Here is a 26,774-nt window from a genome sequence, read left to right as displayed (position 1 = left end):
ATGGCTGGCCTCCCTCACGGATAGGTCTGAAAAAGAAGCAAGCTTATTTTACCTGACTGGCCTAACTTTTGTAAATACCTTATCTAGGATAGCTTTCTTTCCACCTTCAGGGTGGAATAGTAACTAAGCAAAGATTAGCAGATTTAATTTTTCTTATCAATTAGTTTCTTAAGCTTTTTATTTGCCTTTCGTAAAATCTTTAAATAAAAATATTGAAATCTTTTTAGAAGCTTCTGCATATCAGTCGGCATCCCTAGATGAGACTAATTCGGGAGCCCTCATTTTCAAATGCATTTCTTCAGTGCAGTGTTGTTTATTTGGAACCTTCCATGGTAAATTATCTTTAGTAAGATTTCACCATTTCTGTAAGACTTTCCTGCTTCTGAGGCCTCATACTTATGCACTGTGAAAGGAAAATAAATCTTGGGGCCCCAAAATCACTAAGCTAAAGGAAAGAGTCAAGCTGGGAACTGCTTAGGGCAAACCTGCCTCCCATTCTAATTCAAAGTCACTCCTAAGCTCACTGAGATAAATGCATATCTGATTGCCTCCTTTGGAGAGGTTCATCAGAAACTCAAAAGAATGCAACCATTTGTTTCTTATCTACCTATGACCTGGAAGCCCCCTCCTGGCTTTCCAGACCTAACCAATGGTCATCTTACATATGTTGATTGATGTCTCATGTCTCCCTAAAATGTATAAAACCAAACTGTTCTCTGACCACCTTCGGCACTTGTCATCAGAACCTCCTGAGGCTGTGTCACAGGTGCACAACCTCAACCTTAGCAAAATAAACTCTCTGTATTAACGGAGGCCTGTCTCAAATATTTGGGGTTCACAGCATGTATAAGCCGGAAGGTACTCAGTTCTTCCAAAACTAAGGGTTCCATCTTTATGTGAAATATTGGCTTTGGAGATCAGGTTCCCTTAATCAACTTGGCTAATGATTTTTTTTCTATCTAAGCCTGCAAGAAAAATGAAACAAAGAGAAGAATAGAAAAATCCCCATGAATTTCCAAAAGCCGAATTTTACACCCCCTGCAATATTGCCATTTACTACTGGTTTCTTTCTGTCCCAGTCAGACATAAGAGGCCTATAACTGGATCCAAGCCAGCTAATTATCAGATCCAATCCGATCCTGAGCCTAGTCCTGTTTCTATTGTGACTTCCAAACCCAGTTTGGGTCAGAAATTTGCTCAAAGACATGGAAGACCCCAAAACACAAATCTGTGGAGCTTCAGAATCTAAGAGAGAACTTGCCACAATCCCCAGTTGCTATGAGAGGGAAGTGGACACAATGGTGGGGGTGAAAAGAGTCAAACTCTGTAAAATATTCTAAGAGATTTATTCTGAGCCAAATGTGAGTGACCATGGCCCGTGACACAGCCCTCAGGAGGTCCTGAGGACATGCACCCAAGGTGGTCAGGGTACAGCTTGGTTTTATATACTTTAGGGAGGCATGAGACGGCAATTAAATACATTTAAGAAATACATTAGTTTGGTTCAGAAAGGTGGGACAACTCAAAGCGGGGAGCTTCCAGGCTTTAGGTAAATTTAAACATTTTCTGGCTGATAGTTGATTGAGTTTATCTGACGACTTGAGATCAACAGAAAGAAAATGTTTAGGCTAAGATAAAGAATTGTGTGGCCGGATGCAGTGGCTGACGCTTGTAATCCCAGCACTTTGGGAAGCTGAGGCAGGTGGATCACCTGAGGTCAGGAGTTCGAGACCAGCCTGACCAACATGGTGAAACCCCATCTCTACTAAAAATACAAAATTAGCCAGGCCTGGTGGCACATGCCCGTAATCCCAGCTACTTAGGAGGCTGAGGCAGGAGAATTGCTTGAACCTGGGAGGTGGAGGTTGCAGTGAGCTGAGATCGCACCATTGCACTTTAGCCTGGGCAACAGGAGTGAAACTCCGTCTCAAAAAAAAAAAAAAGGTAAAGGATTGTGGAGACCAAGTTTGATTGTGCAGAGGGAGCTCTCAGCCGACTTCAGAGAGAGCAGGCTGTAAAATGTTTCTTATTGGACCTAAAAGGATGCCTGGCTCTTAGTTGATTATTTCCTGGATCTGGAAATGAAGGAAGGAAAAAGAAAAGGGGGGTAAAGGGGATTCTCTGCAGAGTGTTCATTTTTTCCACAAGGGACACTTTGCAGGGCCATTTCAAGATATGGCAGAGAAACATGTTTTGGAGTAAAATATTTTTATTTTCTTTCTTGTTAGGCCAGAGTCGGATTGGAAAGTAAGTCACGATATAGAGTTAAATAAACCTCATCTGATGAAAACTTATGGTTTGTAGGGCATGACTCCCCAGACCCCTTAGATAGGAATTTGAGCAAGATAAAAAATACCAGAGCTTAGTCCTCAATGGGTCTGGTGGGTACCTTGCTTAGTCACTCAGCACTCATGGGGGTCATCAGAGGATCTACTTTGGATCCCACTTCTGATGCCATCTATTAAATGAAAAAACTTCGGCTGAATTAAATTTAAGAGTTTAATTTAGCAAAGAACGATTTGTGAATCAGGCAGCCTCCTGAGCCAGAGTAGGCTCAGAGACTCTAGCGCAGCCACGTGGTAGAAGACTTACAAGCAGAAAAAGGAAAGTGACGTGCAGAAAACAGATGTGAGGTACAGAAACAACCAAATTGGTTGCAGCTCGGTGGGCGTTTGCCTTATTTGAACGTAGTTTGAACAGTTAGCCCTTGATTGGCCAAAACTTGGTGATTGGCACAAAAGTGGGCTTCAGTCTGTTTACATCTTCATTTAGGTTATAGTTCACTATATACAGAGAAACCTTTAGGCTGAACTTAAAATATGTTAAAAAGCAGCTTTAGTCTAAACTTGATTTAACAATATAAAGACTTGAGGCAAAGAGAATTTCATAACTTGCTGAAGATCACAGAGAAATGAGAAACTCAGAATAACCCTCAAGTAGTCAGGCTGCAGACTGGATGCTGTTAACCTCCCCTAGACTCTCATGTCTATATTGCTTTTGGCCTATAACCTTTTCATGTGTGTGCATGAAATTGTGAACTTCTTTTCAGTGATAGTCTTGTATTCTTATTTTATTACACTTTTTAGTTCTTCATGAATACAGCCACACCACTCTGAAGACGCCTGATCCTGTCTGATCTCGTGAAGCTAAGCAGGGTCGGGCCTGGTTAGTACTTGGATGGGAGGAATAGATCTTGAATTTTATAAATAGCACTCAAACATCTATTTTTATGCTTATTTTTAAATGTCTTGATAAAATGTTTGACTACTATTACATTCTTGGGAAAAATCTCCCTTTTTTATGTTACGCTTTTAATAATCACTAGATTTTGTTTGCTAAAATGTTATTTAGAATTTTTCATGTATTTTTCATTGGCCTGTGATTTTTCTTTTTATATAACATCTTTTTTAAGGGTCTTTGTTAATATTACACTCAAGTTTTCTTCTGTTTTTTATGCTCTGAATTCAAGCAGTTAAAAATCCATGGGAAATATTTTTCCCTGACATTTTCTTTTTTTTTTTTTTTTGAGACAGAGTCTCGCTCTGTCACCCAGGCTGGAGTGCAGTGGCGTGATCTCACCTCACTGCAACCTCCGCCTCCTGGGTTCACGCCATTCTCCTGTCTCAGCCTCCTGAGTAGCTGGGACTACAGGCGCCCGCCACCTCACCCAGCTAATTTTTTTTTTTTTTTTTTTTTTGTATTTTTAGTAGAGACGGGGTTTCACTATGTTGGCCAGGATGGTCTCGATCTCCTGAGCTCGTGATCCGCCTGCCTCTGCCTCCCAAAGTGCTGGGATTACAGGCGTGAGCCACTGCCCCCGGCCTATTCCTTGACATTTTCAAAGAATTATGCATGTAATATTACATTGACTGTTCACCCAGTCCCTTGCCCTAAAGCCTGGTAACATGATTAACTCATGATTCCTGGATAAATGCTATGTTCTCATTCCTCCATTTTTATCTATATGTAAGGCTCTTGGCTTTGAATTTGATTTCTATCTCTTTGTTTGGTTAAGTTCATCTTGGTAAAACATTAGCTCTCCCCGCATTTGTTCTCAGTTCTATGAGGTAGAGTTGATAAACTTTCCCAGTAGGACAGACACATATTTTGCCCAATGTGTGTTCTCTGTAAATGCAGGTGAGGAAGGAGGGGTAATTAGAGGAAACAGAATGAGAATCTCTAGGGATTTGAGCCCTTAAACAATTCTACGATAAACTACAATTTATACAATATTTTCTGAGTCATGTAGTTTTGTGTTGGATTGCTTTCGGTCTGGTAGAATTCAGCTGGGAAACCAACTGGTCCAGGGCTTTTTTTGGTTGGTAGGTTTTTCATTACTGATTCCATTTCAGAAGCTAATATTGGTCTATTCAGGTTAACAGTCTTTTCCTGATTCAATCTTGGAAAATTGTGTGCTTACAGGAAAGTAGCCATTTCCTCTAGATTTTCTAATTTGTGTGCTTAGAGTTATTCATAATAGTTTCTGAAGGTCTTTTGTATTTCTGTGGGATCAGTTATGATACTGATAAAAAACACCTTTTTCATTTCTGATTGTGCTTTCTTGGATCTTCTCTTTCTTTTTCTTTGTTAAACTAGCTAGTAGCCTATCAATTTTATTTATTTATTTGAAAAACCAAGTCTTGGTTTTATTGATCTTTTGTATGTATTTTTACATATCAATTTACATTAAGTTCTTCTCTAATTTCAGTGGTTTTTCTTCTGCTAGTTTTGGGATTTTCTCCCCCCTAGTTCCTTTCCCTCAGTTGACCTAGTTTCTTCCTTTCCAAAGATAGATTGTTAATTTGAGATTTTTTTTAACTTCTTGATGAAGACATTTAGGGCTATAAACTTTCCTCTTAACACTGCCTTGGCTGCATCCACAGATTTTGGTAAGTTGTGTCCCTATTTTCATTAATTTCAAATAATTTTTTTGATTTCTGCCTCAATTTTGATGTTGACCCAGGAGTTATGCAGGAGCAAGTTATTTAATTTTATGTATTTGTATAGTTTGAGGAGATCTTGATATTGATTTCTACTATTATTGTACTGTGATTCAAGAATGTGCTTTGGTATGACTTTGATCATTTTGAATTTATTGAGACTATTTATGATCAAGTATGTGGTTGATCTTAGAATATATTCTGTGTGCAGACAAGAAAAATGTATATTTTTTGGTTGTTGGGTGTAGTGTCCTGTAGCTGTCTGAGGTCCAGTTGGTCAAGTGTCAAGTTTAAATCCGGAGTTTCATTGTTAACTTTCTGCCCTGATGATCTAACACTGTCAGTAGGATGTTTAAGCCTCCCACTAGTATTTTGTGTTTGTCTAAGGTTTTTCGTTGGCCAAGAAGAACTTTTTTTATGAATCTGGGTGCTCCAATGTTGGGTGCATATATATTTAGAATAGTTAAGGCTTCTTGTTGGATTGTACCCTTTATCATTATGTAATGCCTTTTATTGTCCTTCTTGATTTTTGATTTAAAGTCTGTTTTATCTGATATAAGTATAGTGACTCCTGCTCTTTTTTCCTTTCAGTTTGCATGGTAGAATTTTCTCCATTCTTTTACTTTGAGCCTGTGGGTGTTATTATATGTGACATGGATTTCTTGAAGAAAACTGACATTTGGGGCTTGTCTTTTTATCAGGCTTTCCACTCTGTGACTTTTAAGTGGGCATTAAGCCCATTTATATTCAAGGTTACTATTGATATGAATGATTTTAATTTTGTCATTGTGTTGTTAGCTGGCTGTTATGTAGACTTAATTATGCAGTTGCTTTATAGTGCTTGTGGGCTATGGTCTGAAGTGTCTTTTGTGGTTGCAGGCTCTTTCAATTCTATGTTTAGCACTCCCTCACCAGGTCCCCCTCACCAGGGACCTGAGGATCTGAGGACTCCCTCACCAGGTCTACTTTGGGGGATGTCTTGGAAGTCTGGTCTAGTTTAAATATATTCCCTCAGAATTTGCTTTTCTGAGACGGATTTTATTTCATCTTCACTTAAGAAGCTTAGTTTGGCAGTATATGAAATTCTTGGTTAGAATTTTTTTTCTTTAAGATGCTAAAAATAGGCTCCGAATCTCTTCTGGCTTATAAGGTTTCTGCCGAAAGGTCTGCTGTTAGCCTGATGGGTTCCCTTTGTAAGTTACATTCCCCATCTTTCTTGCTGCCTTTAAGATGTTTTCTTTTGTGTTGACTTTAGTGAATCTGATGACCATGTGCCTTGGGGATGGATGTCTTTTATAGTATCTGGCTAGGGTCCTCTATATTTCTTGGATTTGCAGGTCAACTTCTCTAATGAGATTAGGGAAATTTTCATGGACTACGTCCTCAAATATACTTTCCAAGTTGCTTATTATTTCTCTTTCTCTCAAGAATGCCAATGAGTCATAGATTTGGTTTCTTTGCATAATTGCATATTTCTCAGAGGTTTTGTTCATTTTTCTTTATTTTTTCTCTTTATTTTTGCCTGACTGAGTTGACTCAATTACCTGTCTTCAAGCCCTGAGGTTCTTTTCACTGCTTGGTCTATTCTGCTGTTAATAGTTCTGCTTGTATTTTGAAATTCTCGTTGCGAATTTTTCAGTTCAAGAAGTTCAATTTGGGTCTTTCTTAAAACGGCTTCTTAAAACTCTTGAATCATTTTACTGAATTGCTTTGCATCCTTGGATTGAGTTTCAAGATTCTCCTGGTCTTGATAAGCTTCCTAGCCATCCAGATTCTGAATTCTATGTCTGCCATTTCAGACATTTCAGACTGATTAACCATTACTGGGAACCTAGTGGGCCTGTTTGGAGGTAAGGGGACACTCTGGCTTTTTGAATTGCCAGAGTTCTTATTCTGATTTTTTTCCCATCTGAGAAGGCTGGGTTCCTTTAACTGTGATGGTAATCTAGTATAGTCAGTTGGCTTTGTATCTGGAAGTTTTCAGAGGGCTAAGGCTCTGTACAGGGTCTTTGTTGTTGAATTCTTGCCCTTGGTTTATCAGCAGGGAGAATTAGCAGAGTGACTTTTGTCGTTGTTGTAGTTTGGGCTGCGATCCAGTAGATAGTGTTTGAGAGCAATGGATGGAAGACCGGCTCTTACTTGGCAGCATGGCTCCTTTGTGTATCCTTGGATTTGCAGCTATGCTCTGTGGTACAAGGGGGAGAGAGGTGACCCCCTCACCAGGTCCACTCCTGGGGATTGGGGGAGCCACCTCTGATCGCTGGCACTTCACCAGCAATTCCAATTATTTATTTATTTATTTATTTATTTATTTTTTAATTTGATGTTTCAGCCTCAGGGCTCCCTTGGACAGAGGTCCAGTAGGGAGATAGGCCACATCTTTACTGGACCTGCCCTGTGGAGCGGAGGCACATCTAGGTTCTAGGCCAACCTGTGAACCAGTGCAATTCACCCTTCTCAGTTTTCTGGGAGTGTGGGGTCCTCCCCAATTTGAGTGCAGAGCACCTGCCTGCAGCTCCCTCCTCCAGACCCTTGGGACTGGGTCCCAGGTGCACTATAGGATCTGAAGGGCTCTCAGGCTTCCAGAATGCACTTAGGCGGCACAAAGCACCCAGGCTGGGCAGTGGAGCTATGTTGTGTACAGGCTTCTGCAGGGTGGCCAGGCACGAGCCTTGGGAGGGGCTGGCAGGCAGGTGGCCTGTGAGACAGATGTACCCCAGTCCCACAGGGAAAGTGGCCCTGCTTTCTCCCCAGTGGCTAGGGCCAGAGCCTGTCAAAGGGAGATAGGCAGCCCTTGGTGGGGTTAGGCTCCTCCAAAGCTGTCCCTAGCACAAAGGTTCCTGGCGCCATGCCTGTGGCAGCTCTGTCTCTGTCTAATCTCTGAAGACATCCACCTACCAGCTCAAATGTCCGTGGCGGGTGTGAGGTCTCCTGTCTCCAAGTCCCTTCACTTACCTCCTCCTCAGACACCGCTTGAGGCCAGGAAGCAGCCTTAGCATTCACTTACCCTGCACGGAGTTTCCAGCTTCTTCCCTCTTCGGCCTCAGGGTCTGCATCTTTTCTACATCCACATTCAGCATCTTCTTTACAAAGATCTGTTCAAATTAATGTTGATTTAGTCAAAATCTCAGCCTCTCTCCGTGGGAGCCACACTTCCCAGCAGCATTGAGTTGGCCATCTTAAGACCCAGCTGGTGTATAATTTTTAAATATTTAATAGAAACTTTAAAATATTTGAAAAATTAATCTTACATTATCACACTGCTCATTCTGAATTGTCAGCTTCCAAGAGTTTAATCATTAACTTAACTGTCTGTACTATGTATTCTTCAAATTAAAACAAATGACATAATTATTTGGAATAATTTTTTATAAAGGTGGACAACATGATGTTTCTGTAGTATTATTAAATTACTAGTTATCTAGTTATCTAACTTGGACAGCACTTAGCAAGTTAGATAACTGACTTGATAGTTTGTAAAACTAATCTCATTGACACTTCTAGTCCAGATATTATTTTCTCCAATAAACAACCATTGTTTATAAAATCACTGTCAAGGAAAGATTAAAATAGATTTAATGAACTAAAAGAAGTGGAAGGTTTGTTTACTAAGAGGAACAGTTCAGAGATCTCAGCTCAGTACGAGTATACATCTTAAATGAAATAAACGGAATAATGAGAAAGAAAGACATGTTTCATCAAGGAAAATATAGGAAAAAACATTTGCCTATATTTTCATAAAGGCAAAATGCAAATATCTAATTAAAGTGCAGTTGGAAAGAAGGACAGGCAATACAGCCTTATTAACATATAGCTGCTTTTTACTGGTTATCCAACATCCTTGATGAAGATTAGATTTTATCACCCACCATCTCCTCAGGGTCCACCTGGGAGGTGGTGGGTGTCGCAAGTTGACAAACAACTGAACTTTATCTATTATTCACGTTGGTTTTCTATATGAATTTCTGTGAATAAAGTTTCCTATTACTAAATTTTTAATAGTAAAATTGAGAACGTTTTTCTTATTGCCATTATTTTTTTCTTTTCTTTTCACACAATTACATTATTTTACAGCATCTTTGAATACTGTCAATCTATAGAAGATAGAATGTTGTTGTATTTCCTTACAGGTTCTACTGACTTAGAAGTTTTCTGAAGTTGAAGGTTATGATTCTCATTTTGTTTCAAAACAGGATCCCCATTTCCCTAATGTAGGATTCGAGGGCACAAGCAGAGGAGGAAAGGGGTGTCAAAATCAGAACCGCCTAGAAGGCAACGACAAGCAGACGCGCAGGCCTGCGAGATGCTCATCAGAGTGACTTAGCTGTGGGCTGCGGAAGGCAACGGAAGGAACTCACATCCACTGGCCACATTCCACTCCCCGGAGCGGAGGACAGAGCCGCGTTTCTTCAGGCAGTGGCTCCAGCCAACTCTGCCCCACAGGTAAGGGCAAGCAGTTGCCACACACCAGAGGCAGCGCGAACACAGACTCGGCCTTCCTAGGGCGCCAGCGTGTTGAGGGCGCCGCCCCCGTCGCTGCCGGGAGCCCCGCAGGCCCGTGGCCTTCTGCCTGATTCTCCCGCCTCTGCAAGCCTCGCCTTCAGGACTCCGCCTCGCCTTCCTCTTTTCTGTTGGACAGACTCGCGGGACCGTCTGTCTGGGCGATGTGTGCACATTTCTTACCACGATTCCTCTGCACACCAGGTCCAGGGACTGCTGCGCTGGGGACGGCACAGCTGAACTGTGCAGGCAGTGAAGGGGCCTCACGGGGACCGCTCAGCTCCCTGAGGGCGCAGCGCACCTGGTCCAGGGAGGAATAAACTTCCGCGGTTTTCAGAGACCCAGTTTGTGGCACGGCACACGTTGAAAAGTTAAAATCTGAGCGCGTTACTTCAGATATCCACTGTGAGCGGCTTTGTACAGCGAAATGACCTGTTTACCGAACAGCGCCCTCTGTAGCCCAGTGCTCAGAACGGGCCTTTTCATGATGTTCCTACGTTGTGTTTACAGCCTGCCTGTGAGGGCGTTGCGCGCACAGGTGGACCTCGTTTTATTGCGCCTTGCTCTATTGTGCCTCGCAGATACTGCACTTTTTTTACAAATTGAAAGTTTGTGGCAACTCTGTTGGGGCACCTCTATGGGTGCCATTTTTCCAACAGCTTGTGTTCACTTCATATCTCTGTGTCACATTTTGGTAATTCTTGTAATATTTCGAATTTTTTCATTATCATTATATCCGTCACGGTGATCTGTGATCAGTGATCTTTGATTTTACTTTGTAATTGTTTTAGGGAACCAACGACCGCACCCACGTAAGACAGAAAACGTAATAAATGTCACGTGTGTTCCGAGTGCTCCAATGACCAGCTGCCCCCCATCTCTCTCCCTCCCCTCAGGCCTCCCTGTTCCTGAGACACAATTGTGGAATTACACCATTAATAACCTACAACGGCCTCTAAGTGTTCAAGTAAAAGGAAGAGACACACATCTCTCACTTTAAATCGAAAGCTAGAGATGATTAAGCGTAGTGGGGAAAGCCTGTTCCAAGTTGAGATAGGCTGAAAGCAAGACCTTTTGCACCCAGGAGTTAGCCCTGTCGTGAATGCAAAGAAAAACCTCCTATAGGAAATTAAAAGTGCTGCTCCAGTGAACACATCAATGACAAGAAAGCGAAACAGCCTTATTACAGTGGTCTAGATAGATCAAACCAGCCACAACATTCCCTCAGTCCAAAGCCTACTCCAGAGCAGGCCCCAACTCTCCTCAGTTCCACAAAGGCTGAGAGGAGTGAGAAAGCTACAGAAGAAAAGTTTGAAAGTAGCAGAGATTGGTTCATGAGGTTTAAGGAAATAAACCATGTCCATAACATAAAAGTGCTTCCCTCCAATAAAATGTTATGAAATAAGAACTTTTTACAAATTTGTTCATTGCTGATTCCCTAGCCCTAAAACAATGCCTGCTACACGGTGATCATTGAATAGCTACGGGATGAGGGGTCAGAAGGGGCATCAGGATGAATGATCACTCATGAACAAGGCAAAACAAAGGACATTTTCGGATGAGCCAAAATTTAAAGGGTTGATTGCCCCCATCTCTTCATGCTTGTCAAGTAGAAGGAAATTGTGCCCAAGAAACGAGAAAGAAGCGCCCCAAATTCTGCATAAATTTAAAAAGTTTAAAGTAAACACTGGCTACATAAACACCACAGTAATAATCATAACTAATACTGAGGGTAAAGACAACTTAAAGTAAAAATCCTGGCAGAAGCCAACACAATGACATGAGAGATCGGGGAGGAGAATCAGAACTAGAAGACTCCTGAGTTGGTTGTAGAGGACAGTAAGGGTACTGATACATTTTCAGTTTATGAAATAAAACCTCAGGTTAAAAGGAAAGTTATTTTCAGATTATATACTTTTCTTAATGTCTGTTTCTTATAAGATCATATTTAAAGATAAAGATTTAGAGGCCAGGCGCGGTGGCTCACGCTTGTAATCCCAGCACTTTGGGAGGCCGAGGCGGGCGGATAATGAGGTCAGGAGATCGAGACCACGGTGAAACCCCATCTCTACCAAAAATACAAAAAATTAGCCGGGCGTGGTGGCGGGCGCCTGTAGTCCCAGCTACTCGCAGAGGCTGAGGCAGGAGAATGGCGTGAACCCTGGAGGAGGAGCTTGCAGTGAGCCGAGATGGCGCCACTGCACTCCAGCCTGGGTGACAGAGCAAGACTCTGTCTCAAAAAAAAAAAAAAAAAAAAAAAGATAAAGATTTAGAAATAGCAAAAGAGAAAGAATAGAAACAGGCATATATTAACTAACTAAAAGAAAGCTGCTATACCTATTAGATTTAGTAGACTTAAAGCAGAAAGCGTTAAAGATATAAAAATAGGTGTCACTGGTTAAGGATTTTTAAAAAGAAACCAATTCATAAGAAAGAGAAAAATTACAAATAGATATTAGTAAATTCATAACCGAACTAGGATTTTTTTTTTTTTTTTTTTTTTTTTGAGATTGAGTCTTGCTCTGTCACCCAGGCTGGAGTGCAGTGGTACGATCTCAGATCACTGCAATCTCCGCCTTCTGGGTTCAAGTGATTGTCCAAACTCAGCCTCCTAAGTAGCTGGGATTATAGGCACACTCCACCGCATCCGGCTAATTTTTGTATTTTTAGTAGAGATGGAGTTTCACCATGTTGGCCAGGCTGACCTCGAACTCCTGACTTCAGGTGATCTGCCCACCTCGGCCTCCCAAAGTGCTGGGATTATAGGACTGAGCCACCGTGCCTGGCCCAAACTGGGATATTTTTAACACAGTTCTCTCATTACCTAATGCAGTGGTCCCCAGCCTTTTTGGCACTAGGGACCAGTTTCATGGAAGACAATTTTTCCACGGACTGGCATGGGTGTGGGTTGTGGGGGCTTGGATGATTTAAGTTCATTAAATTTGCCGTGCACTTTATTATTATTATACTGTAATGAAATAATTATAAATTATACAATTCACCACAGTGTAGAACAAATAGGAGCCCTGAGGTTTTTTTTTTTTTTTTTTTTTTTTTTGACAAAATCTCACACTGTAACCTGGGCTGGAGTGCAATGGCATGATCTCGGCTCACTGCAACCTCCACCTCCCAGGTTCAAACAATTCTCCTGCCTCAGCCTCCTGAGTAGCTAAGATTACATGCACCTTCCACCACGCCCAGCTAATTTTTTGTATTTTTTTTTTTTAGAAGAGATAGGGTTTCCCTACGTTGACCAGGCTGGTTACGAACTCCTCACCTTGTGATCTGCCCACCTTGGCCTCCCAAAGTGCTAGGATTACAGGCGTGAGCCACTGCACTCTACCGCCCTGAGCTTTTTTGCCTACAACTAGAGGGTCTCATCTAGGGGTGAAGAGAGACAGTGAGCGATCATCAGGCATTAGATTCTCACAAGGAGCGCACAGCCTAGATTCCTCGCATGCGCAGTTCACAGTAGGGTTCGCACTCCTATGAGAATCAAATGCTGCCACCGATCTGAAGGAGGCGGAGCTCAGGCCTAACGGAGCGATGGGGAGTGGCTGTAAATACAGATAAAGGTCCCCTGGCTTACCCGCCGCTCACCTCCTGCTGTGCAGGCCAGTTCCCAAGAGACCCAGGGGTTACCCAGAGGAGGGCGTTTTAGAGTCCAGGTGAGACTTCGGGAAAGAATGTGGTGGCTTTTAAGACAATGAGCTGACCGCACTGTGCAAGTAAATAACACCCATTTATCTTGGTAGCTGCTCGAGCCACATAGCCAGGCCCACCCAGAAAAGCTGAAACACAAGCCCCAGACGGAGGTCCGACGGCGTTTATGGAGGCATCCAGACCTGGGTGCACTTACACACCGGCACGGAAGCCACAGGCTCACAGTTCTTGGCTAAGAACCAGGAAAACATGCATTAAGCAGGGTAAGCCCCAAATTATCTAGACAGCTGCTACTGTGGGGAACTTGCCTCCAGGGCTCAAGTATCTGCTAACCTGCAAGTCCCCACACCTCTACACATTCACATGCAAAGGCACCTACCCACGCGGGGTCCTGGTGACGTCCCTCACCTGTCTGCTTGTTAAGAAACTGCACAACTTCCAAACCATCAGGGTAGGTCGTGTGTGTCGTCTGAGCATTTGCATAATAGTAAATCTGTAAGCACCAGAAACACCTATGTTGGGAGGCAGTTTGTGTTATCATTTTGAACCTGGATTTAATCTAGTAAAGTCCTTCCTGCAGGGGGGTAAAAGCACCGTCCCAGCAGGTGGGAGTGGGCTGACCTTGTCCATGGGCATCCTTCACAGCAAGGGGGCATGGGGAGAGGGCTTGTCACAGCTTGTCAAGACACTGTGGCTCTAGGCTAGTGGGAGAGAGGACTGGACCGAGGTGGAGTTCCCAGTCCTTCACCTGGGAGAAATGCACCTCGCGCTGGCATTTTGCAGCCTCTGCCTCTAAGTCAGTGGGCACGGCTGAGCCCCGGACAGTCAGCACCAGGACGTTGGACCACGTTTTGTGTTGTATTAAAGTGGTTATCTCCCGCTTATCTGTTTGCTCTGGGGTCAGGGTGGCCACAGTGACAACCGTCACATTCAACACCTGATACAAATAACACAGAGAGACACCACCTGCCATGACTGCGGCACTGTTTCTAAATGCAGATCATTAGCCTTGAGGCTTCCAGGCAAACCCATTAGCTGGATCCCCAAACAAAATAAAATCCCAAGAAAAATGTTCCCACTCGTCCCCCCACTGAAGATGTTGAAAAGGGCAGAACAGAATGTGGGTTTTTCTCGGGAGAACAGAAAACAAGCGGGACCTGTGTTCCCAGACTTCCCCGCCAGGTGCCTACTTTACATCACACCTAAGTTCACAGCCCAAATTTCCTGCTGCAGAGAAAATAGTTTCATTTTATTGACTTTTTTTGTAAAATATAGCGTGTTACAAGTGGACCTCTAGCTAGGGCTTAGAAGTATGTTTGCTGTTCTTGCCTTCGAGTCTATTAATGTCAATCGAGAACTGTAAATCAAAATGATAAAAAATGAAACTTTGACTTGGGAAACTCTTAAGCCATGAAAAATATTAATCTTGTTTGACTATGTGCTAAATGCAACCAACTTAAATCTATAAAAAAAAAGTATTTGTTTGAAAGGCTGAACCTCAGGAAATAAAGAGACATTTGGAATCATCTTAATTTTCTGTTCTTGTCAAGAAGATGCAACCATCTCTTGACACCCACTCCGAATCTCACTTCCCCAGGATGAAAAGGTGACCTTCTCAGGTCTCCCTCAGGAGAACGGGGCAGGCCACCCTTGCAGAAGCCACTCAGCCCACCTACCTGCAGCTCTGCAATGTTTGGGGAAGAAACGGTGAACTCATCAGGTTGAACGTGGCTGAGAAATCCACCTTCAGAACTCTCTAAGGCTGATGAGCTTCCATCTAAAAAGCAAGTAAGTTAAATTTAAGAGGATAGTGTATATACATTGTGGAAATATCATTATCCTAATGCGATTGCTAAATTCAATTTAAGCGAACGTGTGAACACATTCTCTCTTGTTCATGAGATTACTATACACATGTCAGGTCAGTTCAACAACAAATGATCCTGTAAGGAACATTAATTCTTTTTTTTTTTTTTTTTTTTTTTTTGAGATGGAGTCTCACTCTGTCACCCAGGCTGGAGTGCAGTGGCGCCACCTCGGCTCACTGCAAGCTCCGCCTCCCGGGTTCACGCCATTCTCCTGCCTCAGCCTCTCCGAGTAGCTGGGACTACAGGCGCCCGCCACCACGCCCGGCTAAATTTTTTTTGTATTTTTAGTAGAGACGGGGTTTCACCGTGGTCTTGATCTCCTGACCTCGTGATCCGCCCGCCTCGGCCTCCCAAAGTGCTGGGATTACAAGCGTGAGCCACCGCGCCCGGCCAGGAACATTAATTCTTTAATGAATACACTCAGTCGGTGTTTCTTGGGCATCACTCTCTTTTGAGTATTCTGATGGATCAGGAGATTCACGGGTGGAAAGGCACTGTCTTGGCCCTGAAGCTGCTCATGGTCCCGCGGCAGGCAGACACAGAAGAGAAAAGCTGGATCCCTGTGACACTGGCTTACGGGACCTATGAAGGGCCATGGACCATTGTGAAGGAGCACCACAGGCTTCCAGGAGAGCCAGGAGTCAGGGGAGCTTCCCCAGCATGGCGTCACTGTCAGCTGAGATGATGCCTGGAGGTTGCGGAGATACTAGCAGGTGTGTGTGAGAGGCAAGGTCCCCCATTCTGTCCCGCACCAGCAAGTACACTGAAGTCTTGTCCGGGGGCCTGAAGGGGAGGGGACAGCAGGAACAAGGCAGCCAGGCTGGAGCAGACCTGAGGGGAAGGGCTTCCCCGCCCCACAGAGAAGCACAGAGGGGACTGTGAGGTCACGCAGAGCCTGCGGTGGTCTGAAGCAGACAGATGGCACCAGCCTCACCTCTACGAAGCTCCCTGCAGAGGCCATGAAGCAGCCTGGGGGACAGGAGTCCCAGGGGGCAGACTCGGGAGGAAGACAGTGTCGGGTTCGGCAGACCTCGGCCAAGGATGGGAAGGAGTCCAGGTGCCAGGCAGCCCAGGGCGAGTGGTGCCCACAGGCTTGGGCTGTGCTGTGCAAAAGGGCCACACTGGAAGCCCGGCCACACCTGAGGCTCGGCCACCACATAGGCTCCGTTTCTTTACCGAGATAGGTTCCTGCAGGGGTCATGAAGCTGCTGTGGTCATTCTGGCAGAGACGTGAAGATGGAATTCTTTCCTGACTCAACCAGGGGCACTCTTGGCTCCTCCCGGTGGGACCTCCAATGCAGGAAGCACCCACAGCTGCATGGACAGAACTGGGGCTTGGGAAAGAGGCCAGGAAGGGGCCAGATGAGAGGGTGCCCCATCAGGGTGGCAGCAATGCCACGGGCCGGCAAATGGAGAAAGGGGAACAAAGTACCCAGGTGAATCCAGCCCCAGCCACACGCCTTCTGCTGGGAGTGTGCTCAGAGGGAAGTGACCGCTAGGATTCGGAACCTCCAGTCACGGCCCCTGGAGACTGGCATATGGGCTGTGTGTGGCGTGGGGGGCTGGGGGTGTCGGCAAGTCTCACAGGTGAGGATCCAACGAGGGAATCAGACAAAAAGTGGCCACAAATTAGGCAGCTCCGTGAAGGACATGTCCTTGCCTTTGTAAGATGTTCTGCTCAAGCGTATCCACGAGAAAGCCCCACATTTTCCGGGGAGCATAGAAACAGGAGTCCCCAGCCCTGCTCACCAGCTCCTCTGGCTGCTGCCATCTGCTCCTGCAGCATGGAGGCCTGGGAAGCCTGCACTGGTGATTTTCTGCTCCTCGAGTTTTGCAGACTTCGGGAAGATGGATGCACAGCTTGGGGTAACGACAGTTAGAGGCCGGCCTTGTCACAAGGTCCCTGGAGCAGGCAATGCCTTGAGCCCAAAGGCTGGGAGCACAAAGCCATCTTCAGCCATCCTCGATTTCCAGCAAGACCCCAGTGCTCACCTGACAGGCCTGCACTCCACACTACAAGGCAGGTCAATTCTTTTAAAGACTCTGCAGAAATATACCAACTGCAGAGCTCAGGAAAGCAATTGATTTATAAAACCCAATCCAAGTTGTTTGCTTTTATAGCATTAGAGACATGTCTGAAGAAATTCAAGGTTTTATCTATAGAAACATAATTAGTTTAATAAATTACTAGGTCTATTTTGAATAACAAATTGAGTACTTTTATTAGACCTAAGTGGAACTTTATCCGACTCTGAATTTTCCATGCAGCTAGTGTAGAGTGACACAGGTGTCCGAGGCCACCTTTCCATCTTCAGACACCCCCTGTCTCTCTGCACAGGGAGTCGGCCTTCCAGTAGGTGTTGCTCTTCTGTCTTGGCGTCTCCCAGAAAGACTTTTATCTCTATTTTCCTGTGGTGGTGTTTTCCACGAGTTAATTCTTTCTATCTTTAAACTCATTGGCTGAAAATAAATGTGGGAATATTTTTGCATTAGTAACAATTATATTATTTTAAAATGTTAAGCAACACATCACACCAGCTATCACAGAATGTAGATGATTCTACTCCCCCTTCCTACAGAAGGACACATGAGGTATCCACACTTAGTGTCTCTCATTCCCCATTTTACAGCCCATGCTCTTGTGAAATTCAGGATTCCAATACATGGCTGATATTGTAAAGTCAACAGTGAAATAAAGTGCTTGAAACTCAATTCAAAAATGCATAATAAAAATAATTTTCTACCTTTTGCACTATTTAAAAATTGATGGTTTCAAGGTGTGGATAAGCCACCCATTCAGTTATCTATTTTCTCGTACATTGCCCGGCATGCCTGTGATTAACTCAGGTCAATGAGGGAGCATGAGAGAAGTCCGCATCTCACGGGAAGCTGGGCCTGTGCAGTCCATCCTGGGACTTACGATGTTTTGTACTCATAGGATCTGAAAAGGCTATTTTCCTACTTGTGACAAATGCTTGGAGTAGATTTCTGATCTTCCTTCAGGGAATAAAGTGTTATCTGCTCAGCAGTTGCTTTGGGAAAGAATACGAGGGGATAAATCATCTTCAGGGATTGGGGGCGCCTTCTCCATCCACATCAACCCAGTATCAGTTGCTGGCTGAGGACTCACAAGATTTGCCTCCCGAGTATGAGGGTGACACAAAGCTGGGACAGGAAGAGACACACTGGCTGGCAGAATGTGCTAAAGAGGAGCTAATTTTAACAAAGGAAAATGTGATAGAGACTGCCGAGATCAGTCGGGGAGACCCTAACCCAGCAGCGCTAGAGGAATTAAACACACACACACAGAAATATAGTGTGTGGAGTGGGAAATTAGGGGACTCACAGCCTTCAGAGCTGAGAGCCATGAAAAGAGATTTACCCACATATTTATTGACAACAAGCCAGTGATAAATTGATTGTTTCTAAAGATTATAGATTAACTAAAAGTATTCCTTACAGGAAACAAAGGGATGGGCCGAAAAAAGGGATGGGCTCTGGCTAGATATCTGCAGCAAAAACGTGTCCTTAAGGCACAGATCGCTCATGCTGTTGTTTGTGGTTTAAGAATGCCTTTAAGCGGTTTTCCACGCTGGGTGGGCCAGGTGTTCCTTGCCCTCATTCTGGTAAACCCACAACCTTCAGCGTGGGCATCATGGCCATCACGAACATGTCACAGTGCTGCAGAGATTTTGTTTGTGGCCAGTTTTGGGGCCAATTTATGGCCAGATCTGGGGGCCTATTCCCAACAAGAGACAAAATAGCTTCCTGTACTGTGGCTCCCAAGCTAACAGCGCCACCGCTGTTCAGAGGAGTCCACGCCGACAAGCAGCAAGTGCAAACCGCAGCGCAGAAGCAGGGAGCGCGGGAGATTGCAAGCCCTGACGCACACGCGTGGAGACAGTGCCACGCACATCACCTCCGCAGGCTGCACCCACGGAAACAAAGCCCCCAAGTCCACTCGGCCCCAGCCAGACACTTGCTGCTGTGAGTGCGCTCAGAGGGAAGCAGCCGGGAGGACTTGGAATCTGCTCTACAGCGAGAAGTGCTAAGGGTTAGGATCTTGTTTGAAAGGCACGTAGCCGTGTCCTTGGAAGAACACAGGACTCCAGGGAGCACCATGCTCACCCAGGGAGGTGAAATTGTGTGGTAAGGAGCTGATGGGATGTGTGTGTTTTGTACAGAACCTCTGCTTCTCTTTACAGATGATAAGCACAAAGGGTCACCTTTGGAGGAGCTGAATTGTTAGAGGACGATCTTTGTCCCGGGAAAGTGGCACTCTGATTCTTGCAGCCAACGTATCTGGGCATTGTCTCTTCATCAGCTGACAGAGGTGAAACTTTTCCAAAAGCAGGTTCCAATGCCTGAAAGACAAAATGCAGGGAAATCTTTCACATTTTCGAACGTAAAATAAATTCAAATTTTAATACAATCAAGAATAATTGGAATGTCCCAGAAAAAATTAGCGTACAAGGTAGGGGGACTTGGACTGGGTTTCCCCCTAACATGTTGATAAGAACAGAAACCCTCACCAAGCGTTTGTGAAGGGACCTTTGTGGAGCCGATGTTTGCTTTGTGTTTCTTATTGTGGTTCCTTGTTTCAAAATGATACGGGATCCCAAAGGCTACAGAATAAACAATACCCAACATATCTTCCTTTAAGCTCCTGTGTCTTCAACAGGGAATGTGTTAACGGAGGAAGAAAATGTGATACTACTTCTAGTGTTGTCTCTACAACTTGTGGAAGATCCAAAATGCAAATTCCCAACTTTCCCTGCTATCAGTAGACTGACCTGGAACAGCATGATCCTTCAGGTGGGATGAGAGGTATGTTAGGTCTGGAATGTTAAATTATTCACCGTTCTCCCCTCTGAGGAGGAGAAGGGAGTGAGAAGGGGAGAGGGTTGCTATGAACGAACCCTTAACATCAGATCCAGAGTGGCTCACCCACACAGCCGTGCCCGCGTTCCGTGGGTGCTCACGTCTCAGCCTTTTAGATATTCAGTCCCTAAAACGGCGACTACACACAGATACACCTTCGCATATTTAAAGTGTGGGATTCACATATCCCATCCTGTTTCTTCAAATCAGGTATGCTCTTGTGAGCGTAGATCCTGTTCTTATAAATAGCCCCATGGTGACCAGTACAATGCACAGAATGGAAAAATATTTGGAAATTCACCAAGCTCTAATCTCGAAATAAGAGAATGATCAAAACTGTAGGGCTTGTGAAGACTGAGTAAGACTCCATTGACTCTTGGGGTAATTGCTATGGTTACATTTCTCCCAACATACAGTGACCCAAATGGGGCAGTAGATACTGTTTTTTAGGAACTGGCATACAATATATGCAGGGAAAAAAATCCCTGTGGGTCTTCTTGGGTTCTCCCCACAGAAGGTGGACAATCCCGGCCAGTATTTGTGGCAATTTCCCCCTCTCTTCCTCTGACAGAGGAACAGCCTGCCCAGCTTCTGCTCTTCCTTGCGCAGAAGGACTAGGCGCTTTGCTGTGCTGAGAGGCTAAACTCTCTTTCTGAGCAGCAGAAGCCATCTCCATGGAAACAAAGCTCTCTCAGAGCTCCCCAAGAGTGGGAATAACTTCTAAGATTTCCCGTAATTTCTTGTAGAGGAACTTGTGGCAGTTTTTTTTTTTTTTTTTTTTTTTTTTTTCAGATGGAGTCTCACTCTGTCCCCCAGGCTGGAGTGCAGTGGCGCCATCTCGGCTCGCTGCGAGCTCCGCCTCCCGGGTTCACACCATTCTCCTGCCTCAGCCTCTCGAGTAGCTGGGACTACAGGTGCCCGCCACCACACCTGGCTAATGTTTTTGTATTTTTAGTAGAGATGGGGTTTCACCGTGTTAGCCAGGATGGTCTCGATCTCCTGACCTCATGATCCGCCCGCCTCGGCCTCCCAAAGTGCTGGGATTACAGGTGTGAGCCGCTGCGCCCGGCTGTGGCTGTTTTTGCTGTGCTTGGAGAACAGACCACAGAGCAGGCTCCTCTGGAATGTATTCAGTGGGTGCCTGTGTGTGTGTGTGCGTGCGTCCGTGTGTGTGTGTTGTAATCACTGTGCCGTATCGGAAATATTCTAAGTCCTGGAAGTACCGATTTAAAAGTTCACACGATAAATGCAGCTAGGAAATGTTAGTACTTTTCTTAATCCACTAAGAAATATCCCCCCTTACATTTGGAGGGTGTTCACGTGGTTTCATGTGTTGTTACCTGTATATATAATTTTAATGATTCAAGTTGTTTAGATCCATGTGCAGGAAACAGAACCTAGACGAGGCAGTGATAACAGTGGCCACATTCACACTCTCTTAGGCTGGTTCTTTGAGCCATGTGATCAAACGCGAAAGCTCAGTGTTCTATAAAGGCAGGCAGGTGCTGGGAGGCACCGACTACTTCAGCATGAGAATGCTGGTTCTTCGTTTGGGATAGAGCAGGATAGTGATACAGGATGGGGGCAGGAAAGTCCTGGGTAGAGAAGAACAGGTCCCTGGCTAGGGCTTGACCCCCAGGCCTGTGCCCATGGACCTACGCATTTCTGCTTTTGTGCCCAAATGTTGCATTTCCCAAGACCACTCTGGCCTGCCACAGTCCCATCTTATGCCCATAAAAACCCCAAGACCCTAGCGGGCAGAGACCAAGCGGCTGGATGTCCAGAAGAACACACGGCAGAAGAGCACACCAGCAGACACAGCAGATGCCAGCAGGCCATCGACTGGCGGAATGACACGGAGTTTGCTCGGGGTGGTCAGGGGAGAGCCCGGTCGCTGGGCAGCCCAACTCCAAGGGGAAAATTGCCTTCCCACTCCATCTCCCTTCTGGCTCCCCCATCTGCTGACAGCTATCACCACTCAATAAAAAACCTTGCGCCCATCCTCCAAGCCCATGTGTGATCTGATTTTTCAGGTACACCAAGGCAAGAACCCAGGATACAGAAAGCCCTCTGTCCTTGTGATAAGGCAGAGGGTCTAACTGAGCTGATAAATGCAAGCTGCCTACAGACGGGTAAACCGAAAGAGCTCCCGCCCTGTAACACACACCCACTGGGGCTTCAGCTGGAAACATTCACCCCTAGACACTGCCGTGGGGTCAAAGCCCCATAGCCTGCCCGTCTGTATGCTCCCCTAGAAGTTTGAGCAGCGGGGAACCAAAGAAGCAAGCCACACCCCCATCGCACACCCTGCGAGGGGGACAAGGGAACTTTTCCCGTTTCAACAGGTCTCTATTGCATTCTACACAGCTGTCCTAGAGGATGAACAGAAGCACACCAGGCTACGGAGCTGGCTCTGGAGTCACCCTGGGTTCAAATCCCAGCTCTACGTTCTCCAGCCCGTGGCCACGATGGAGTTAGTAATAGCATCCATTTCATAGGGTCGTCATGGAGAGTAAGACCGTAAAGCTCCGTACCTGGCCCATGTAAAGTCCACAGTAAGGGTTTGCTGCTGTCGTCCTGAGACATCATGAGATGTCTTAGAATTCTAGACTTGAGACACATGGCCTGGGGGCGGCAATGCTTCTGTCTGCTGGAGTGCCAGGTGAGAGGCCTGATGTATCCAGTTCTTATTAATCATTACTTATGGGAAATGGAGTTGATGGAAAGATAGCAACCCCTCCCACCACCCGGAGCGTGAGTGATACCGCGTCACTCAGCAATAAAGCCCACATCTTTATGGGGACGCTATTTTTACATAATGCAAACGGTACAAAAACATAAATGCGCTTTTGGTACCAGAGTGTGCGATTCTTGCCCCGCATGTGGGGACGCTGCAGATTTCTTCCTGGCTTTCCACCGCTGCAGCTGCAGAGCTCTCAGCTTTTCTCGGAGCTCCATGTTCTGCTCCCTCAAAGCATCCAAATGACTCCGGAGTTTTCCGTGAACATCAGCCCACAGGGAATTCTGTCTCCCAAGCTCTTGGTGGAGTCTGATGATCTGCTGCTGTAATGGCTGTTATTGGGAAGAGAACACCAGAAAAACCTCTCAGACGTCACAACGGGCACATTTATCTGCAAAATACTCAAGCCCTCTCTGATGTAAGACCAATACTATTTCTGGAATAAAAGATACCCGATGAGATAAACAGGACTACCACAGCCTCTTTCTTTCTTTCTTTTCTTTCTTTCTGTCTTTCTGTCTTTCTGTCTTTCTTTCTTTCTTTTCTTTCTTTCTTTCTTTTCTTTTCTTTTCTTTTTTCAGAGTCTCACTCAGTCACTCAGGCTGGAGTGCAGTGGCATGATCTCAGCTCACTGAAGCTTCAACTTGATGAGCTCAAGCGATCCTCCTGTCTCAGCCTCCCAAATAGCTGGGACTACAGGCATGTGCCACCATACTTTGCTAATTTTTGTATTTTTACTAGAGATGGGGGTTCACCATATTGCCCAGACTGGTCTCAAACTCCTGGGCTCAAGCGATCCACCTGCCTTGGCCTCCCAAAGTGCTGGGATTACAGGAATAAGCTACCATGTCTGGCCATAGCTTTATTCTTATTAAGTAGTGTTTATTGTGAGTTAGTCCACATAATATAACCAGATAAAGATGGTTAGTGAATTATGATTTTTTTTTGTTAAACCACTACTATAGCAAAAAGAGGCTGGCATTCTTTTCCTTTTTTTTTTTTTTTTTTTTGAGACAGTGTCTTGCTCTGTCACCCAGGCTGGAGTGCAGTGGCACAGTCTCAGCTCACTGCAACCTCCACTTCCCAGATTCAAGCAACTCTGGTGCCTCAGCATCCGGAGTAGTTGGGATTACAGGCACATGCCACTACACCTGGCTAATTTTTCTATTTTTAGTAGAGACAGGGTTTTGCCATGTTAGCCAGGCTGGTCTCAAACGCTGTACTGGCATGTATGTATGGTCAATAGTTTAAAAATTATGGAAGCCACTGCATTTTCAACCTGACATGTTAGCCTTCCCCTGGGATCCTTCACTGGATCATAGAGCCTCCAGCCTTGCTCTGAGAATAAGCGGGATCGTGATAAAGGTACAGTCCTGCACTGGGTGGCCCTGGCCACAGGGACCTGTGGGACTTTAATGACAGCAAGCACTGTCCAACAGGGTCCAGTGAGGAAGATGGTAAAAATCAGGAAACTTGCTGGGATGATGTGAGGCATGTCAACTTTCTGATTTTCTTTAATGAGGTTTTTAAAGTCTGGTGCCTTCTCCTGGATTAGAGGAGAAAAGCTGGAATGTTAATATTTTCTTTAACTCCTTGTCCTGCCTCCCATCCACCAAGTGATACGGTTGCAGAGGGGGAAGGAGCCACGTGCCCCTTGGAGAGGAAGTACAGAATCAGTGTCCCGGGGTGGTGCATTCCTACAGGGGTCCAGTAAGGGAAAGTCCAATGACAGCCCTCAGGGACAGGAATCAGGGTCCCGCCTGGTGGGACTAACTCTGTCCCCACAGAGCTCAACTCACTGGAGTCTCCCCGGCGTTGCAGTCCTCCATGAGAACTTCGGCTGCCACAGCTGCCTTCTCCGTGACAGCCCCAGCTCCTGGGCACAGGTCCTCTAGGTGGGTGCCCTCCTTGGGGTCCCCGGCCTCGAATTGACCCGCCAGCATCCTGGTTGGGAAGGAAAGGGCTATGGGGACTCTTGAATGCAGCACTCCTACCCTGTCAGTGTGGGCTGAATGCCCCAGCCCCAACCTAAGGGTGGGCAGAACCCGCAGCTGCTCTTCTCCCCCTGGGTCATGTGCACATTCCCAAGTCCGAAGCTGACCAGGTGAAAGGACACCACAGACGGAGGGACTGAGCTGTCCACACCTGGCTCTCCACCATCCTCCGTGGAAAATGCTTTAGATCCTAGAAGATCAGCCTGACACCTAATGCACTCTCACCATCCACAGACAGAGGGACTGAGCTGTCCACACCTGGCTCTCCACCATCCTCCATGGAAAACGCTTCAGTTCTTAGAAGATCAGCCTGACACCTAACACACTCTGGTCATCCAAAGAGGGGTCTGAGTGGGGTGTGAGCCGGTGTGAGTGGGATGTGAGTGGGGTGTGAGCGGGATATGAGCGGAATGTGAATGGATGTGAACAGATGTGAGCAGGATGGTCTCGGAGTGTGAGCAGGTGTGAATGGAGGGTCGCGTGTGACACTGAGGGACTTAGCCCTTTAATCAGCACCCACCTGGAGGGGCACAGGCAGACCCTCCACTGTGTTATGTGTCTTGAACCATCAGGGTGACATTTGTGAATTCATGGTGAAGACGTGGAAAGGAAACACCTTTTTATAGGTACAGCATTTATGCCAGTTCTAGGAAGCTCACAGCAATTAGAAAACAAAAACGAAAGAGAAAAATGCAAAGCTTTCCTGCAAGCCTGCAGGGCTGTCTCTGAAAGCTGCCTCCACCCCTGCCTTGCCCGTTTTAGGAAGCCAGTGGCCCCCAACGAAACCCCGACTGTTTATTCATAAACTTCTAACTGTGTGAGAAGGAACAGTTTAACTGCAGTGATTGGAGAAATGCTGTTTAAAAGAGAGTCTCCTGATGGAAGTGAATCGAAGGTCTAGAGCAAGGCCTACCAGTAACCGGATCACTGCCATTCCTTCCCCGCGGGGACTGGGAATGTTTCTGCGGAAGTGGGCTGGGGTCGCGGTCCTTACAGCCCTGAGAAGGCTCCTTCTTTCCTGCTCCTCTGAGGGGACACCCCAGGGTCCTCGGCCCCAAACTCATGACCCCCTCAGTCCAGGGAAGACCCTTTCCCTCAGCCCCACTACCAGACCTCGTCACCTCACCTGGTCCCCGACAGTCACTACTGCCGGGATCGGATCATCTGGGCCATGTCCCCACAGTTGTCCCCAAGCCCTCCTGCCTCATATCCAGAGACCAGACAGCAGCAGACAGTTCCAACGGACTTTCAGTCTTAAAGGGGCATGAACGTCTCACTCAGCGTCACCACTGTACCAGCTCAGATAATAATTAAACATCTCCAAACCTGCAATTCTAATATAGAAGCTCATCATCAGTGGAGTCCACATCCACAAAGGACATTGGAGAGAGTCAAACTGCTCCTCCCAATGGACAAAAACCATGTGTTTTATATCAAGTCTTCAATACACAACGCGTAGTCAGAGCCCATTTCTCTGAGCGTACATTCTTGGAGAAATACAAACTTTCTTTGGATATCAAATTATTTACTAGAAAAAACATTTTTATGAAGGGAAAATAATGTATGTGGGTTTAAATAGGAGACAGGATTCAAAGTTTCATCATTTCACTAAATGCATCTCCGTATGAATTGTCCGTGTGATTTTTGTGATAGAGAAGAGAATGAGGAGCAAGCGAGAGCCGATGTTCCTGTTAAACCCTGGCCGTCCTTCTCATCCATGGTGCTGCGTGTGGGGAACACACACCCGGGGCTCACCTGGGCCTGCTTGGGACGTGTGTCACTCGGATAGTTCTGCAAGCGACTCGCATGCAATAGGCAGTAAACGCCGACGTCGTGAATGAAGAAAATACTACAAAGAGGAAACAGAAGGCACTTTTGTCCCCGTGCGTCGTTCTAACTGTGGGAGTGTGTGTGTGTGTCCTGAGGTGTGCGAGTGGGCGTGTGTGTGTCCTGAGGTGTGTGAGAGTTTATATAGGTTTCTGAGGTATGTGAGGGGTTGTGTGTGTCCCTGAGGTGTATGAGGTGTGTATGTGTGTCTTGAGGTGTGTGAGTGGTTGTGTGTGGGTCCTAAGGTGTGTGAGAGGTTGTGTGAGTCCTGAGGTGTGTGAGATGGTTGTGCGTGAGTCCTGAGGTGTGTGACGGGTTGTGTGTGTGTCCTGAGAAGTGTGATGAATTGTGTGGGTCCTGA

General features: G+C 45.7%; 1 protein-coding gene across 1 annotated transcript; it reads right to left on the bottom strand.

Annotated features, from left to right (window-relative positions):
* Positions 1-3,761: 3,761 nt before the first annotated feature.
* TCP10L (t-complex 10 like) lies at positions 3,762-25,857 on the bottom strand. Its single transcript, XM_063639357.1, has 10 exons — positions 25,713-25,857; positions 24,392-24,536; positions 22,709-22,924; positions 19,198-19,335; positions 17,257-17,431; positions 16,721-16,831; positions 14,780-14,880; positions 13,483-13,596; positions 7,948-8,035; positions 3,762-7,125 (listed from the first exon to the last, which is right to left on the bottom strand). The coding sequence occupies exons 2-10, from the start codon at positions 24,533-24,535 to the stop codon at positions 7,076-7,078; spliced, it is 1,137 nt and encodes a 378-aa protein (XP_063495427.1). The 5' UTR covers position 24,536; positions 25,713-25,857; the 3' UTR covers positions 3,762-7,075.
* Between the last annotated feature and the right edge of the window lie 917 nt (positions 25,858-26,774).

The sequence above is a fragment of the Symphalangus syndactylus genome, chromosome 5 (genome assembly GCF_028878055.3).
Source record: "Symphalangus syndactylus isolate Jambi chromosome 5, NHGRI_mSymSyn1-v2.1_pri, whole genome shotgun sequence".
NCBI lineage: Eukaryota > Metazoa > Chordata > Mammalia > Primates > Hylobatidae > Symphalangus > Symphalangus syndactylus.
The sequence above is the reverse complement of the archived record's forward strand: the minus strand, read 5'-3'. Positions and strand labels throughout refer to the sequence as shown.